The following is a 17,752-nucleotide window of genomic DNA, read 5'->3' on the forward strand; positions in this document are numbered from 1 at the left end:
TTAACTTAACTACCATTTTATTTACCGTTTTATTTAACGCAGGTGTACTTTAAAGCAAAAAAAAAAAAATTGGCTTCTTCCAGTGATAATTGTAAGACAGCTTAGCAAAAGACAAGTTTTTGTCATGAAGACTGATCTTCTCCCATTATTGCTTTTCTCACAAACCTTTTTGCATTAATGTTTTTCTTCAGAACTTAAAGAGCACTGACTTCCTCAATAGGATTTAAATCTTTTTTAATGTCTCTTTGATCAACATCCTTATTATCAATTGACAATGTAGATGCTTTTCGACAAAACTCCAAGCCTTAATGAGTCCATTTGCCGACTAATGCTGCCAGTAATGGGATGACTGTTAACTTGAAGTTTGACAGAGACAAAAAGTTACACGTGGAAGTACAAAGTTGATTCATTTACACTTTATTACAATTCAGAGTAAAATTTCCAACAAGGTTAATGCAGGAGTTTAGGGACACAGACATGCAAGATAAATACATCCAAGTGTAATGCATTTGGTGCTTAGTGATGTTGCCTGTATTCTAAAGATTTATAAACACAAGAGTGAATCATGTTAAAAACACTTGGACCAATCTCATCTGCAGCTCAGAGGAAGCTAAAGTATAAAACAAGAGCAGCTTTGTACACATTTGGCACACACAGTTGAAACATTGGACAGTATACAAGACAAACATGGAAAGAAAAACAGTGTAACTCATAATTACAGTGACTTATACAAGAGGTGTAAATCCCTTTAGAGCAACAAAACGTTTGTCTTTCCTTTTTTTACAAAAGATTGTTCCAATATAAATGTGTATTTCAGTTTCAGTCTATATGGGTACAGTAAACACAAAGTTGTAAGAACAGAAACAAATCAACTTTTAGATAGGAAAAGATAAAATGAAGGATTTCTCCTTATTATCCATGAGGTCATGTCAGAGCAAGCCTCTGCAAAAATTCCCAAATACATTAACAAAGCGGAACCGTCCTATGAGAATGAATGGTGCTTTAAAGCGTAAAGGGGAAGACATTTGTGTTAATAGTTGTTCATCATTACGTTAATTATGTTATTTCAAATCAATTTTTTTCTGCAACATTTGGAGTAATCTAGTTTAAACCTGAAGCAGTGTTATTGCTGTGTCACAAATCTAAAAGCCTTTTAACAGCTGCTGGGTGTGTGAGATGGAACAGTTTGTCATGTATCCCAGCAAAATCGCACACAACCTAAACAGGAAAACATAGCAATAATCGTGTTAGGGTTAGGGTTAACCACACCCTTGATGTCAACATATTATACTATTGCATTTATTCCTGTTTTGATGTTGGTTAAAGATCATTTGAAAAGATGGACAGAGACTTAAGTAGACCTCATTGGAGTTATGTTATCCTGAAAAACATTATATTATATAACATACAACATTATATATATGCATAAAAACATACATTAACAACCTTCATATCGATTACTACTATTCTTGCTTCCATTTGCCAACAGCTTCACATTGCTAATGTGCTTACTGTCAAAGTAGAATGCTACTGTCTAGACTTCATCTTAACAAGAAAAACAAGAAATGCCTTCATTTAGAAAAAAAAACATGCAACACTGAACCAAAATCTTCTTTCTCATGTAAATAAGTGTAAGCTAGTCCACAGATTTTTGGAATCTAATCCAAGCTTTTAACTCTTCTTGACAGGAACGTGTGAATCGAGGAGCGACTGAGGGTTGGATTGAGGTTATCTTTCCTTCGTGTGAAGAGATCCTTGGCCTTTTTCCTGAAGTTTTTTCCAACAATGACATAGAGAATGGGGTTGAGGACGCTGTTGAAGAAAGCTAAGTATGTGAAGATGTTTCCACTGATGTACAGAATGTACTGGGAGGTGCAATCTGTTAAAATGTGTTTGTCTCTAAGCACAGTGGGTATCTTATTCAGGTAGAATGGAACCCAACAGAAAAGAAATGCTAACAGAACAGCTAAAACCAAAGTGGTGGCCTTATGATCTTTTTTCTGAGCATTTAATCCTTCTGCTATTCTGTTACGTAAAGCTTTAAGTATCTTAAAAGTGCAGAAAGTAATAATAGAAATAGGTATCACAAAGCCAAATACAAATATCATACAATCAATTAAAGTAGTGGTGCTTGCAGGATTTACGGAGCAAAATGTACTATTTGATCCAGGCACAGTTCTTATTTCCCTGTGAATCAGTGCTGGAAGACTCAATAAAAATCCTGCAAGCCAAACCAGAAAACATGCCACTTTGGCACAGACTGTTCCGCGCAGTTTACCATGAGACAATGGAAACACCAGAGCTAAATAACGGTCTATGCTGACAAGAACCAGGAAGAAGATGCTGCAGTAGACATTCATTAAAATGCTCACATTAACAGTTTTGCACAAAACAACACCAAAAGTCCAATTATAGTATCTGTACACGTTGACAGCCCAGAACGGCAAGAAAGACACCAGAAGAAGGTCAGCAGCAGCCAGGTTGCTCAGGTAGATCTCAGCCACTGTGCAGGCTTTCTTGTGTAAGATGAAGACCATCAGCACAAAGAAATTGAGAACAATTCCCACCACGGCGATGGCCATGACGTACACAGGAACCACAGTGAAAGTCCAGTTTGCTGGGGAAATGCTGCAGATTACAGGATTGGTGGCGTTTTGAATTCCACTCATGGTCGTTCAGATGTCAGGGCTGCCAAAACAAAGGAACTAGCAAAAAAGAAAAAAAAAATAGATTAACACTAAAATAATCGATATTTATCTATATTTCATGTTTCAAATATTTTCTTTTACATTCAATTAATATTTAAATTACCTCATAAGAATTAATGCAGTTTTCTGAAGACCAACTATGGCTATCATTTTTTAGATGTCATAACTGTTTGACACCTTTGACTGTGTCCATTTGTCTGCAAATGTTATTATTCTGTTTAATAATTTTTCATGTTACCTTAATTTATATTACCAGCTTTTTTTCTGCACCTGAATGCATCTCTCTGCCTAATTAAAAGCATATAGTTGCAAAATAGTGTTTTCCCACATCATTATACCCATTTATCCAGCAAATACCTAACTATTTATTTTTTGCAAAAACACACCTTTCCAATGTCTGTGCATCCAGAAATTGTGGATTTCAGAAGATTACTGTGTAAACTTAAAGTCTGTTGCTGATGTCCGAGTTTAATAGTTTTATAGCTAATAATCTTCCATTTCAGTTTTCTATACATTTTTGTGATAAAAGTTTAGTCAATGCATCTCCTATCTAAAGAAATTTAGTCTGTAAATAACAATCACAGTTCTTCAATTTTTTTTCTAAACTAACAGGTTTTTTTAACTCAGATTTGTGAACATGTTTTGAATCTTGTCAGACTTTCCATAGCGCTGTTCTGAATTTTAATTATAACGTCTGTGATGCATGTTTAAACTCATCCAAATCTGGCAGAAATATAAATTACTCACAGGCTGGATTTGAAACCTGCTTGTCAACTGTCTCCCTTAAACGCAGTTTGCTTTCCTTGTTTCACCTCAAACTATGGTTTTATTAGTTTTTAGGCATTTTTATTACAATATAGACATTCACAATTTCATCGACTTTAGTCCTCATTAGTCAAAAATGAAAGTATTAAGAATAAAAGTAAAAGTGATGAGGTTTCCATACCTTGAAGGATGAAGAATCTTTTGTCTTGATGGGAAGGAAAAACATCTAAAACCAGCGATCAACACTCTCCATTTAACAGCTCCTTCTCCCTCCTCTGTATCTAACTGTGACTGGGACCCTCAAAGGACAAAAATAAAGTGAGAATCAAAACTCCCACCCCCTTTTTTTTCTACTGAGCCCCTCCTTCATTTTTTTTAACTAGCAATCTAAATGTGTGAATCCAAGGAGTGGAGGTTTTATTCAAAAGTCTTTTGTTGCAAAAAGTGTAATATGATGTAGGATTACAGTGTTTCTCCATTGGTTTGGCTCATTTCTTGAAACAGAAATTACATTCTCAAAACTCTAAGATCATTTGGCAAAACAGTCTTACAGTTTAGCACAACACAATAGCTAACTTGCAAAATCTAATATGTCTCCCAAAACTGTTCACTCATGATTCAAAACTAAATTCCTTTCCCATATAAAGAGTCAGTGCCACCAAAATGCTTTGCCCCTTTCGCATTGTGTAAGCACTGCGAGTCAAAATGATTGGATGTTTTGTCACTATAGCAGAGGACCATGTCCACCTTTCAGTCTTAGTTCAGTCCTTTATTGACAATGGTAACTGTACTGTTTTTGTACAGCTAACAGAATACAATTTTGTATAAAACTGAAAAAAAGGAAAAGGATTTTAGGGTAAGAGTAGCCTCTTACATTTACAGTAACAGCACACATTGCACTCATACTGCCAGGGAAATTCTAACCATTATCATTCACACACATAAAGTAACTTTCATACATCAGAGTAAAAAGAAAATGTATACAGCACAATATACTTTATAATTTGAACACATTAAAAAACAATGAAAATGATATGCAGCCTACAGTGCTGTAAATAATGGCATGGTTTTTACAACTAACAGTTCTTCACTGGTCGCTGTCCTCCCCCTCCCTCTCCTGGCCATCGTCCTCACCCTGCTGGCCGTCCACACGCTGCGGTCTGTCTGGCCACAGATTCTCGTCCACATCACAGCATACATTCTCCCTTGCGATGCAACGAGGGAAGAAATGGCGTGCATGTGGCAACCATCAATACACTGATCTCCTGTAATATCCTCACACGCAGCATCCATCGCATGGAGCAGGGACCTCTGATCTTGAGCCCGATGCTCATACACTCTCCACCTCCAAGCGGAGAAAAACTCCTCAATAGGATTGAGGAAAGGAGAGTAAGGTGGTAGGAACACTATGAACATCCTTGGATAAGTAGTGAACCAGGTCCTGATGAGTGGGCCATGGTGGAAATTCACATTGTCCCATACAATAACATATAGTGGTAGGTGAGGCCCTACGAGACCGCTCTTAGTTTCAGGGATCAAATCAAAATGAAGGCGGTCCAAGAAGATGAGGAGCTTCTGTGTATTGTTTGGGCCAAGACTGGGGATGTGAGTGGCCACACCATTCTCAGATATGGCAGCACACATAGTTATATTGCCCCCTCGCTGGCCTGGGACATCCTCCTTCGATATTCAAGTTCTGGTTTCACCGGACTGTCAATTGCTGTAAGAAATGTAACAAATGTTCCAAGGGATTCATATATCGTATTCATGTATTATGTTTTTGACTAATTTTGACGATTGAACAGACTATTGTGTATGTGATGACTTACACAATGAAATGATGCTGACTCATTTTGGAGCGAACAACCATTAGACTGAGAATCAACAATCAGTTTAGATCAACAAGATCTATTCACTTGGAAATTGTGCTAAATAAAGGCTACCTGTACTTAATCAATTGCAAAGATGTACTAAGACATTGAGACATATACTGAGACATTTGGAATTTGATGAAACTAATGAGAAGTGCCATACTGTTGAGAACAATTGCCAAGTGGTTTGGAGGTTTGTCCATGTTGTTTTAAGAATGTAATTTCTGCTTCAAGAAATGAGCCAAACCAATGGAGAAAAACTGTAATAAACAAAATTCAAACATATTCACCAAAAAATCTCTCCTATATGTAGCTTACAAATACTGTCACAGTCCAACAGATTCATTGCATTGAGAGGGGACAGAAAAATCAGGGAAATTCACAAATGTCTTGCATTTTTTTATTCTACACACCAAAGGCATCTTAGTAATAATGTTCATAGTTGAATCAGCAAAAACAGTCACATGTTTTTCTTGTATCTTAAATGTCAAAGGTTATATAGTCACAGACTGGATTCAATGTATTTATGAAAACTAAATAAAGAAAAGTTCAACAATGACAATTATATTAATAATAATCAATAACAGTGCAGTATACCATCCATCCAGAATGCTGTACAGAAGATGTGAATAATAGATATTTGGGTAAAATGGCACAGTAGGAGTCCAAAGTTTGTTCAAATACTGCAATAGTGGTTATTACAGTAATAATGAAACAATTTGTTTTAAATTGTTTGAAAAAGAGTCGCAAAAACAATAAACAAAAACACACAAACCACAATGAACACTTCAGAAACTCCACTTTGATGAAGTTGAGATATGGAAAACAAAATAACTGTAAAAACACAGTAGCGAATCATACAACACATTTAAAACAGTTTTCTAAAACCAGAATCAAAGTAGGCTGAACGTTTGTCTTGAATGTTTTACAAGATGAACACACTGACGTCAATGTGCGGATTTCCCTTTAGATAATTAGGAATTAGGAAGGAAGGTTTTCTGCTTTCCTGCTTCTGATTAAACTATGAAGAGAAACTTTGATGAACTCTCTGAACAGAATCCAGTGTTTTAAAAAGATATGGGAGGTGTTCAGCTAAATCTCCAATGAAGGATGTCAGTGTGTCACTGTGCATCCAGCAGAGAGAAAAAAAAGAAAAAACACTGGAGAATTGTTTGGTCAGGGTGATATGGAGTACTGCCAGCAAATATGAGACGGTGATGAGAACTTTAGTTGGAAACAACATCCAGTCAGATGTTATTCGCTGGAAGTACTCTATTTGTGAAAGCTCAAAGGAGAAGAAGGCGTTGTCCTCGATCAAGTTACTGAAGAAAACATGGAAACTGAAATCCAAAAGTAGACCAGCAGGTTAGTCACAGACGGCAGGAGATAAGTCAGAAAGCTTGATTGCAAATTACAGGTCTTGCAAGAAAAAAATACACAGGGGAAAATGTTTATTTTCAGAAAAAGGTGATAACAATCTGTTAAATAGAGGACTAGATCTTAAAAAAAATCCCCATACGTTTTAGGCATTTCTTCCTATGTGTCCTTCTTTTGTCATGGGAACAGTGAGCTGTGAAATGTAAGAAGAAAGAAAATGGTCACACACTGGAGCCTGAAAATACTCCAAGATTGCAGAAAACAATCTGTTAATTGCTTTGAACTATTTCTAGGTGAAACAGGGGCAGCAGCTGGGAACTTGTAACAGACAGGGAGAAAAACATTCTTTCATTCAGGTTTGCTGTGTTTGGATGTCTCCTTCCTGTGAGAAGCTCTTACTCACACATTATGGGGTGTTATGATTCATTTTTACCAACCAATCAATTCACTAAGGTAGATTCCTCAGAAGATTACCAAGTGGTAAATTAAATATGTGTACAAACAAACAAGTAAACAAGAATTAATGACAAATCTATTTACATTTTAGTTTCATAAAGTTTAGCCCACTGTTGTTTTTCCTCATCCAAATAATCCACACTTTATGGTCACATGTATGTAAAATTCAGTGTCTCCACACATTGGACTGATTGTTTTTACGTTATAGTAAAATAAACCTACCAAGTCTCAATCCAAATTGTATTTTCTAATATTGATTGTTTCATTTTAAAAATCATTTTATAATACAATTCGATAAACAACTGTTCTTCAGACAGATTGATCTGGTTGGATAGTATATAAATCCATTGATCGATCAAGTCGATTAATCCTTACTCCCCTATCACACAGTGCGTATACTTATATAGAACTTTCTACCTTCCTAAAACCTCAAAGTGCTTTACAGTTACACTCATACACACAAAGGGCTAGCCTGCATCCTTCCATCAGAGGTCAACTGCTTAAACCTCTGTGACACAGACCAGATTTTGTTTTCTTTTTTTAATTAAAACAAAAGCAGATATACATATTATTACAGGGAAGTAGACATGCAAAGACATGAAAAAAAATCCTGCTCCCTATGCGTTAGCAACATTTCAGGTTCTCACACTGGTTGTCAGGTATGTCCGTGTGCTGACAAAACCGGTGATGGCACTTCTCTTCTCGTTCTGCTGCGAAAACAGTTCCTTAACCTTGCGCCTAAAACGCTTTCCGACAAGGACGTAGAGGCAGGGGTTGAGAACGCTGTTGAAGACGGCCAAGCAGGGAAAAATCTGTTTGCAGATTTCCAGACCGTATGTGCCCTCGGTTAGGATCTTGTTTTCATGAAAGACATCCAGGATCTGAGTCAGGAAGTATGGGATCCAGCAGATCAGGAATGCAAGAAGGACGCTCAGGATCAAAATGGTGGTTTTATTCTCCGATTTGTTCACATTTACCCTTTTTGACCTTTTACTCAGAGCTCTAAGAATGCTGATAGTGCAGAGGGAAATGATGATAATGGGTATAATGAAGCTGAAAATAAAAATTTTTGACTCTATCAAAATAGGCACAGTGGAGTTTTGGTAATAAAGGCTGCAGCCTTGATCAGGTTTCACATCCCTGTAGATGAGTGATGGGATACTTAACAAGAATCCCAGAATCCAGACCACTAAACAGGAAATTCTGGCATGAAAAGGCGTGCGCAGTGTCTCATGTGAAAGTGGGTGCACAAGAGCAAAATAACGATCCACGCTGACAAGGGCAAGGAAGTAGATGCTGCAGTAGGCATTCATGAAGATGCCCACATAGAAGGCTTTGCAGAACTCTTTCCCAAGCGTCCATTGAAACTTATTGTAAACATTGACAGCCCAGAGTGGTAAAAAACACGTCAGAAAAAGATCGGCAGCAGCCAAGTTGCACAGGTAGATCTCAGCCACAGTGTAGGGTTTCTTATGGAGGCAGAAAACCAACAGCACAAAGACGTTGAGGACAAATCCCAGCGCGCTGATGATGGAGATGTATGGAGGAATCAGAGTGAACATCCATTCTACAGATGTAGCATTTTCATTCAGAATGTGCTTCAATACTTCAGATGTAGCATTTTCATTCAGAATGTGCTTCAATACTTCAGATGTAGCATTTTCATTCGGATTTTCCTGTTTTCCAAGGTTAGGATTTACAAATAAAGCTGGGGTCCTGCAAAACAAAAATTTGAAAAAATAAAAATAAATACAAAACTAAAATTCATCCAAAAAAATAGAAACACTAAATAATTAATTTTGTCAGAGTGAAATGTTATTTACATGCTCTTAATATTGTCAAAGTTTGAGGACAAAAACAGCCAGTTAAGAAATAAAAACTCCAAGGCTATTAGGAGAGCTGTTTGTGCTGCTAAATGCTTTTATCACAATGCTTTTTACATACATATGGGACATTGCTTCAGAGCTTTCTCAAGAACTGCTACCAAATCTTTACAACATTGTCTACAAATCAGACAAAATCCTCATTTGATCTGGGATAAAAACAAAAAAGGAACATTCAGGCTAAATAGCTCTATGATCGATCTTCAAATCAAAGATACACAATGAAACAGAAAAAGAAATGAGACAAACTTACATGACAGACTTTGCCCCTGAATTGTTCAGCATTTTTCCTGACAGTTAGGAGTGCTGTAAAACGACAAAAACAAGCTTCCACAAGCCCTGTTTCACAACAACTAGTTTCCTTGAAGGAGATAATAGATTGATCTTAGACTAGTGTCAAATATCTTTGCAAATCTCCCTCCTCTTTTTGGAATTAGCCCCTCCTCAATTTTTCTGTTAACACACAGCTAGTTTTAAGTGGGCGGCAGTGCCTCAGGCGGTTGAGCAGGTTGTCCAGTGATTGAAGGGTCGACGGTTGGATCCCCGCTCCCCCCAGCCAACTGTCATTGTGTCTTTGGTCAAGACACTTCACCCTCCTTGCCTCCAGTGTTGCTCCACTGGTATGTGAATGTGTATAAATGATCCAGGTGATGGTCAGAGGGGCGGTAGGCGCGAACATGCAGTCACGTCTCTGTCAGTCTTCCCTAGGGCAGCTGAGCTACAACAGTAGTTTGCTATCACCAAGTATGAATGAGGAGTGAATAAAAATTGGACACACTGTAAGTGCTTTGAATGTCTGGAAAAGCACAGATAAATCCAATCCACTATTATAAGTGTCATTAAGCTTAAATAGTCAATATCTGCCCATTTTTGAAACAGAAACAAACAAACCCTTCATACATCTGCTGCTATTCCCTCGATTCATTTCATTTGGATTATTACACACGATGAGTCCAGATTTGTACTTATTTACGCATGATGGGAAACCTAAACCTGTTGTGCTGCAAGTAAGAGAAAAAAGCAAACAGAACACAACACAAATTATATCTCACTTTAAGAAGCTTTTATTAGAAAGCCAACATTTCTTACAAAGTGAGTAGTTTTACTTTATAAATCACTTTAGAGTCCTTTTTCCATTTTTATAAAAACAGATTCTATCTCTTTACCCATAAGAACCCACTGTGACATCAGTCTAAGAAAAAAATCTGAAATTTTTCCTGTTGTCCACTTGTTATGTGGTATATCTCAATCAGGAGCGGAGCTACGGGGGAGTCGCAGTGAGAAGCATTGCCCCCCCCCCCCCCCCCCCCCACACACACACACCCCACACACACACACACACACACAACACACACACACTTGCACCCAACCTTGGGCCAATACTAGTAGCATCATTGAAAAAGATTGGGAAACTGTCAACAAAAGCTTTTTAAAGCATTGCATACATAAAAAATAAAATCTAAACAAATTAACATTAAATTCAAATAAAAGGGTCTCAGTTGACACCCTTCCAAAGTCTTCTGCCCCCTCCCTGATGCCCCCCAAATAAAATGTTCTTGTTCTGCCACTGATCCCACTCAATTTCCAGTTTAAGGAAAATTAGTCTGTGGTTCCTATTAACATGAGAAGGAATGAAGATGAAAATCAACTTTTTAAACCCTTTTCCGAATCAGAATACTTTCTCTCAGGAGGAAACTAAAAACATAAATAAAATATATGTATTTTGTATATTATTTAATAAAAATATTATTAATATATTTAAATATACACACTGTGGTGTAATTTGTATTAGTCACTACAAATAACAGTTTGTTTTTAAAAAACTATTTTTTAAAATTGTCACGTAAATTTATAAGCAACAACTGTTAAAATCCTTTAAAAAAATCTGGATCATTAAAAATAAATATTTACCATTTACTGTAATACATCCCCATCCCAATGGTGTCAGATGGTCCCCATCTGGACCTCCACAAGAATCCAGAGTGGCACCAATTCCTGTCCTTTAAAGGTTTTTATGCTGCAAATGTACTGAATTAATTTGCAAAAATTCAAAACATCATGCACTTTAAACATTGCAGGGCTGTGAAAATGCAAAAAATAAAAAGGAATTCAATATCTGGCAAATAAACGTAAAACAAAACTGGGGAGGTTGGGATTTAGGGACCCTCAGATGGGTTTCTGACTCTTAATGATTGTGACCCTGTAACCACATTTTGACCTTATTCTCAGCCACTTTAGTCTTGTTTATATTATATTGACATTGTTACACTTAAGCTTTATCACAGCACACAGTTTCCATACAGAAATATTGTCAAATGTACAGCTCATTCATTTCTTTATATTACATGCAGTTCAACACAAATGCACAGTTTAATTCAAATTTACTCTGTAGGTACTACAGTTTATAGAAAAAGTGTCACACAGTCATAATTCATCGAGTAACATTTGGCTGAATTGTTTACACATTATCCATGTTTTCTTTTTAGGAGGAAAAGTTAACAAAAGAGGTGTATAACCTGAAAGCAAGTCATTAAGTCTCTGTGAAGTGTCTCACATTGGGTGTAATTTAACAAGAATATAGATTTTACATTTTTTTGTTGTTGTTTTGAAAACAACAGCCCAAGGTGTTGAACAGTAAATAAATATATAAATATATAAATATATTCCTGTAATGATGATAAGAAAACATCTTCCTCATGTCTTCAATTCAATTCAATTTTATTTGTATAGCCCAAAATCACAACAACAGTCGTCTCGATGGGCTTCGAAGTAAAACATGAACTCAAAAGGATCACGAATACAAAGAGTTCAATAGGAATATAGTAAAATGAACTACCGGTAACAAACTGACTAAGCTATACTGGCATCCCTGCTCTTAGACCCCCCTTCCTCCTCCCTTCAGCTAGTTGTACCCAGCGCATGGGTGAAGGCGTTCAACTTGGACTCACTCCTTTTTTTTTCTAAAAATCTCAAAACCTACATCTTCAGACATGCACATCAATTAATCAATGAATTTATCATTTCACTGTCTTTTGCAATCATGTGAATTTAACTCTTGTCTTATTCCTGTATTTGTGTTTTTTTGTCTTGTTTTTTACTTGTCTGGCGACCTTGAGTGCCCAGAAAGGCACCATATAAATAAAATGTATTAATATTATTATTCTAAAACATCCATTTTTGTATATTGTCAGACAAGTATACCTAAATTTCTGAATTTGTCAAGTACAGAGAACATTTTTTTTTTCCAGTTTGTTTTGAAGCTGGAGCAGCTTTCATTTTCCTGGATCTGACATACTCACCAAATCGATTTTTTTACATCAGACAAACAAACAATTAGTTGTGTAGCTACAATGCCGGATCCAAGTGCAATTATACAGGCAGTGGAGGTTAAATTGCTTAAACTTTTTTATACATGACACCCATTAACTCTATTTGTGTCCATTATGGCAACAAAATGTAGATTAAACCATTCTCTAATAGCGCTACTTTGCCATGTAAAAGCGCTTTAATTGTGTTAGCCTCATAAAATAAATGAATCAGAGTCATATCCTGTTTATAGGACCCATGAACAACCAAAAAGGAGTCATATTAGATGTGTTGTGTTGGGGATGATCACATTCTTAATTTGCTCTGTTCTGTTGATGTAAGTGGACACAACAGAGCGCTGATATATGGTCATGTCTGATCCTCTGCGTTGACGTTGAGCGCTTCTGTAGATGGCGCTCACCTTCCTTTTAAAGTACTGTCCAGAGAAGACATACAGCAGAGGGTTTAGAGTGCTGTTGAAAAACGCCAGATATCCTGAAACCTGTCTCCCAACATCCAGTGTGTGAAACCACGTCCCACTCAGCACGTCAACATCACACAGGGAATCAAGGAAGGTGAACACCTGGAGTGGACCCCAGCACAGTAGAAACAGTAGCGTGACTGCGTAAACCAGTCCTGTTGCCTTTGTATCGCTGGAGTTGGAAGAGCCTGCCCTTTCCTCCCTCTTAGCCAAAGCCTTGATTATATTCCAGTTGCAGAAAACAATGACCAGAACAGGGAGTACAAAGCCAGCCACATTCATGACAGTCTGATGGGCGAGCTTCCAGGGGCTGCCGTGAGAGTAGTCTAAAACACAGGATATTGTCCCATATTCCTCAATAAACTTCACCTTTCTGTGAACTATGTACGGTGTGCTCAGGAGGAGCGCCAGCAGCCATAGGATGACACAGATTATTTTAGCATAAAGTGTCCGCCTGAGAAGTCTGGCCTTCATGGTTTTCACAAGAGCTAAATAGCGGTCAATGCTGATCATCACCAGGGTGTAGATGCTGGTGTAGAAATTCATGATGATGATGGAGTTGACTATCTTGCATAAGGCGTCTCCATACGGCCAGTTGAATCTGTTTATGATGTTCATGGCCCAAAAAGGGAGGCAGCAGAGGAGAGCAAAGTCCGCCAGGGCCAGATTACTCAGATAGATCTCTGCCACAGTCAGCCGATCCCTGTAAGCTGCAAAAACAGCCAGAACGAAGCTGTTGAAGAACAGGCCAAGTAAGGAAAACGTGAAGACCAAGGGGGGAATAAAGGCAATTTCCCATTCGGTAGAGACTGGAGACACTGATGGTTCAAACGAAGGGAGAACGCTGCTGTTTTCAGGCCACCACGACTGGGTTACTGTGATATTTAGCTCCATAGCCTAGAAATAAAAGAATATTACATAAATCATAAGTGTAAAAGTAATTTTTAGCTTTTCTTTGGTATAACTTCTTTACAGTTAAAAGTTATGGCTTAGAAGTGAGCAAAAATTACTTGAAATCATCGCTTTAACTACATTAGACATCCGTTTGGCATCTTTAGCTTATAAATAAGTTTAACATCAGTTGTTTCTTGAGCTTCAGATAATGAAAATAAATATTGTAATATAAAAATCTTACCATATTTTCATGAAAATGATCCTCAGTTGGTAAAAACTTAAATGGTCACAGACATGCGGGCTGACTCCAAGACCTGAAACACTGAAGATCTGGTAAAACTGCGGTGAGCCACTGACTGTTTATCCTCCTGCATTCTTCCACCCTTTGGCTATGAAGTTCAATATATCAGCTTGTTTAATAAGGAGTCAAAATTGTTCTATGCTTATGACACAGAAGCTGAAGCTGAAACTGCCAGATGTTTCAAGAACTCTTAAAGAAAAAGTGTTGAATAACAGAGAGGAACAAAAGCAATTTCGTTTTATTAAAATTTGCATTCTTGTACCTCGGAAAGTATTCATTTACGTTCAGACTAAGTTTGTTACAAGTTTATAACTTTACTACTATAAAAGCTCTTATTTTTCTATTGAAATTTAATTAAACAAGATTGGTTTATTTGAAATGGGTTTCTGAAAGGGTTATCATTGTTACTATCCTAACACTGCAGTTTCTTATAAAAAACACATAGCCTTTTTAGAAAGTCTGAAATAAGGACCCTTCAGTCTTAGAAAAGAGACGAATAACAGAAAGAATCAAGCAGGAAAATTAATGATTGCAGTTTCCCACATGGACAATAAACATTATTCAGTTTGGAATTCTCCAGACTTTCATATTAAAGCAGTAAAAGTGCCCCTAGAAGTTATTTTAGGAAAGTTAAATTATACTATCAAAAATTATGTTATGAGATATAGAAATATCTCCACAAAAATATCAATTTTTTTATAAATGATCACTTGCTTTCCTGAAGTTTCATACGTTATTTTACTCAACAGAGATTTGCTTTTTGCCACAAAGAAAGTGGTGTTAATAGGAACTAAAATGTTTGCCTCTAGGGATCGTCACATATAGTAGTTTCCACTTGATTTGAGGTCAGGTTTATGGTGGGTTAACTGCTATTTTACCTAAAAACATTACACTGAACTGCACTCCCACACATTGATTTACAGTGATTTACAGCATCTGGTCACAGTCGGTCCTTCAAGCACTGACCAGGCCTGGCCCAGCCCTAATCCCAGCTTCATCGTTTGGGTGTGTCCAGAATAGTTGTGCACAAAGCAAAGGGTAGATTTTATTTCAGTTGGCTGCTTCTTTTTTATCTTTTTTTTTAGTGCATGCAAGAACCAGTCTCAACACATGAGGTCAGTCAAGAAACTCCACATTTCAGGAAACATCTCTTTGTGCTGAAAAAAAAGAGTTGTGACGTTTACAAGAACAAATAGAGATGCTGTTCAACAGATCACTGCAGTAACAGCTACACTGGTTGTTATTGCTTCATAGAGAAAACACAAACATTCATCATTAACTTTGTTAATATTAGCACGTACAGCTTCTGTTACGTTGAAAAGCTCATTGAGGACAGAGCATCATCCTATTGTGGTGAAGCTTTTATTTAGCATTCGTCATCATGTTTATTTTACAAACCATGTACCAGCTTACAAGTAGCATAAACACACACAGGTTCCTGTTTTAGATGTGGTCTACTAAACAAAACAGTCACCAATATTAGTCTGCTTTAACAAAGTAGGATTTTATGTAACAAAATTATGTAGATATTAAACATAAAGATGAACTTATTTGCTCAGCAACTAAAAAAACTCTTATAAAAAACAATCAAATCCTTAAATAGTTCTTCTTTTGCAGCTATTAGTCATTGGCTCACTCTGGAGTCTGGTCTTATCTTCGGGTTTCAGTGTGTGCTGCACAAGACTGGGAATCAGTAAATCATCAGGGCACCCTGGAGCTGTAGAGTAAATGTGAGCAAAGGCTAAACAATCTAGATATGATCTTCTAGAGTTCACTGCTAGCTGAACAATAAATAAAGATGCTATCAGCTTTCACATTCGACTCAAATGAAAAACAACACAGTTTCCTCCTTTTTCCAAATATGGTTAAAAAAATGCTCACTTGATGCTTAAGCTATCTATTAAGTCATGTTGATCAGGACAGAATTGGCTTTTGTGCTTAAAGTAAATAAACACAACTGTTAGGATTCTGTTCTTGCTATTTCCCTATTTCATTGTACATGTCATGACATTTCCTTCTGCGTCTACATTAAATGCTTCCTTGCTGCCAAATACAGGAAGGGTGTTCCTGCAGCCAAGGTAAACAGATGGATGGATTCTTGTGTCAGAACACAATCAGAGGGTAAGTGACCCAACGGGTCAAGCAAGATCGGAAATTGAGCACAACAAGAGGGTTTGGAATGGAACACTGTGTTACTTTCATTTTACTGGTACTTAAACCAATTATACTGATGTGGCAGCCAAAGGAGACGTAATATTTGATATGGTCCAATATTTTTAACACCAAAGCTGACTCAATTAAGGGTAGATATGTCGTATATAACCTCAAAAAGGGTTAGAATAATGCATATAAGTTATCTCATATTTGCTTTTATGCATTAGCTAGCTATATAGGTAATATGATCATGCATGCAGAAGTTTGTTTCACAGGAAGGTGAAGGTGAAACTCTTGGGAGGAGACCGCCTTTTTTGGCATCTTCCCAGCATCAGCACGAGAACTATCTGTTATCTGTGTCAAGACCGGAATCGAGAGCCTCTCTTTGTCAGTTCTCTGTGAAAAAAGATTTTGCAGTTCCAGAGATAATGTGGGTCGACTGTGAAAAGACGGACAAGTTGCACTGCAGCTGTGTTATATCTGTTTCCCCTCCTTAGAGCTCAATAATTATGTCGTTCGGGCTCACTGAGCTATCTAAGATTTAGATATTTTCTGCAGGTTTCCTGCGTGTCCCTTGCAGATTTGCCCAATGTCGGCTGCAGACAGCTCCTATCCACCCCATATCCACCCTGTTACATCCATAAGGGAACAGCTTCCATTTCAGAAAATGGAAAACAGTGACAGCTGAAGTACATGAATAGTATCATTTCTCAATTGTCCCCTCGGAGAAATATGAGAGAGCTGCTTTAAGGTATGAAAGTGGCCAAACAAGTTTTATTTGTGGATGACCTAGTCAAACTCCCCAGAGCTTCAACTCTCGCTAGGTGTCCACTAGGCATGCAACAACACTTGACATAAACCCAAATTGTCCGGTATGTCCTCCACGGTTCAATACCCATTACAAACGATATGTTTTTTTTTTTTAAAGCAACTGACAAATATTTTAATAACAGCGGCAGGTACATTGCATCATTACATTCCTAGTCTCCAAAAAGCTTTGGAGACTTCTCCATAATCGTCTAATCCATAATAGGTCAAATCCAAAATGTAAGTTTTTGGACGTTTTAAGGCTGTAAATCCCCTTTTTATTTAGTTTTATACCCTTTTTTAGACTTCAAAGACTACAGATGAACCAGTTGCGTAGCTATGAGTCACAGAAGTTTAGTAATGGACTAGGGGAGCAAAGGTTTGATACCACACAGACAAGCAAAGGAAGCCAAGTGCCACATTTCTGGTAGACATTTCCGGGGCTTAGTGGAATCAAAGCATCTGGGCTTAAGGGAGACAAACATAATCATAATACATCTGATATGTGCTATACATGTTTTGGTTAAACTGAGTTAAAATGTTAGGGGTGAACTGAACCATGCTAAATTTGTTTCCTGAGCATAACATAACTATAACCATGAGTCTGTTGATTTTGATGCAGAGAACTATCTCAAGGCCCTCACCTTTAAACCTCAAATAGAAAAACTCAAACTCAAACTTGGCTTTTTCTTCCGTAACAAGTTGTGTTTTTCTTTTGAAGTAAAATCGTCTTGTTGCTGCAACTTTTT

At 37.2% G+C, this 17,752-nt stretch overlaps 2 protein-coding genes across 3 annotated transcripts; both read right to left on the reverse strand.

Annotated features, from left to right (window-relative positions):
- Positions 1–401: 401 nt before the first annotated feature.
- Positions 402–9,504, reverse strand: LOC101161279 (B2 bradykinin receptor-like). Of its 2 annotated transcripts, XM_078940355.1 has the most exons (4): positions 9,314–9,504; positions 6,864–8,893; positions 3,655–6,684; positions 402–2,705 (listed from the first exon to the last, which is right to left on the reverse strand). In XM_078940355.1, exons 1-2 carry the CDS (start codon positions 9,343–9,345, stop codon positions 7,813–7,815), a joined length of 1,113 nt encoding a protein of 370 aa, XP_078796481.1. In that variant the 5' UTR covers positions 9,346–9,504; the 3' UTR covers positions 402–2,705; positions 3,655–6,684; positions 6,864–7,812. The 2 variants fall into 2 exon arrangements, with proteins under 2 accessions (XP_078796481.1, XP_020569439.1); XM_020713780.3 differs by having other exon boundaries at positions 3,655–8,893.
- Positions 9,505–12,514: 3,010 nt separating this feature from the next.
- Positions 12,515–14,121, reverse strand: bdkrb1 (bradykinin receptor B1). Its single transcript, XM_004082470.5, has 2 exons — positions 13,983–14,121; positions 12,515–13,744 (listed from the first exon to the last, which is right to left on the reverse strand). The coding sequence occupies exons 1-2, from the start codon at positions 13,983–13,985 to the stop codon at positions 12,644–12,646; spliced, it is 1,104 nt and encodes a 367-aa protein (XP_004082518.2). The 5' UTR covers positions 13,986–14,121; the 3' UTR covers positions 12,515–12,643.
- Positions 14,122–17,752: the final 3,631 nt, after the last annotated feature.

This window comes from Oryzias latipes, chromosome 22 (assembly GCF_053564925.1).
Source record: "Oryzias latipes strain Hd-rR chromosome 22, Olatipes_Hd-rR_3.1".
Taxonomy (NCBI): Eukaryota; Metazoa; Chordata; class Actinopteri; order Beloniformes; family Adrianichthyidae; genus Oryzias; species Oryzias latipes.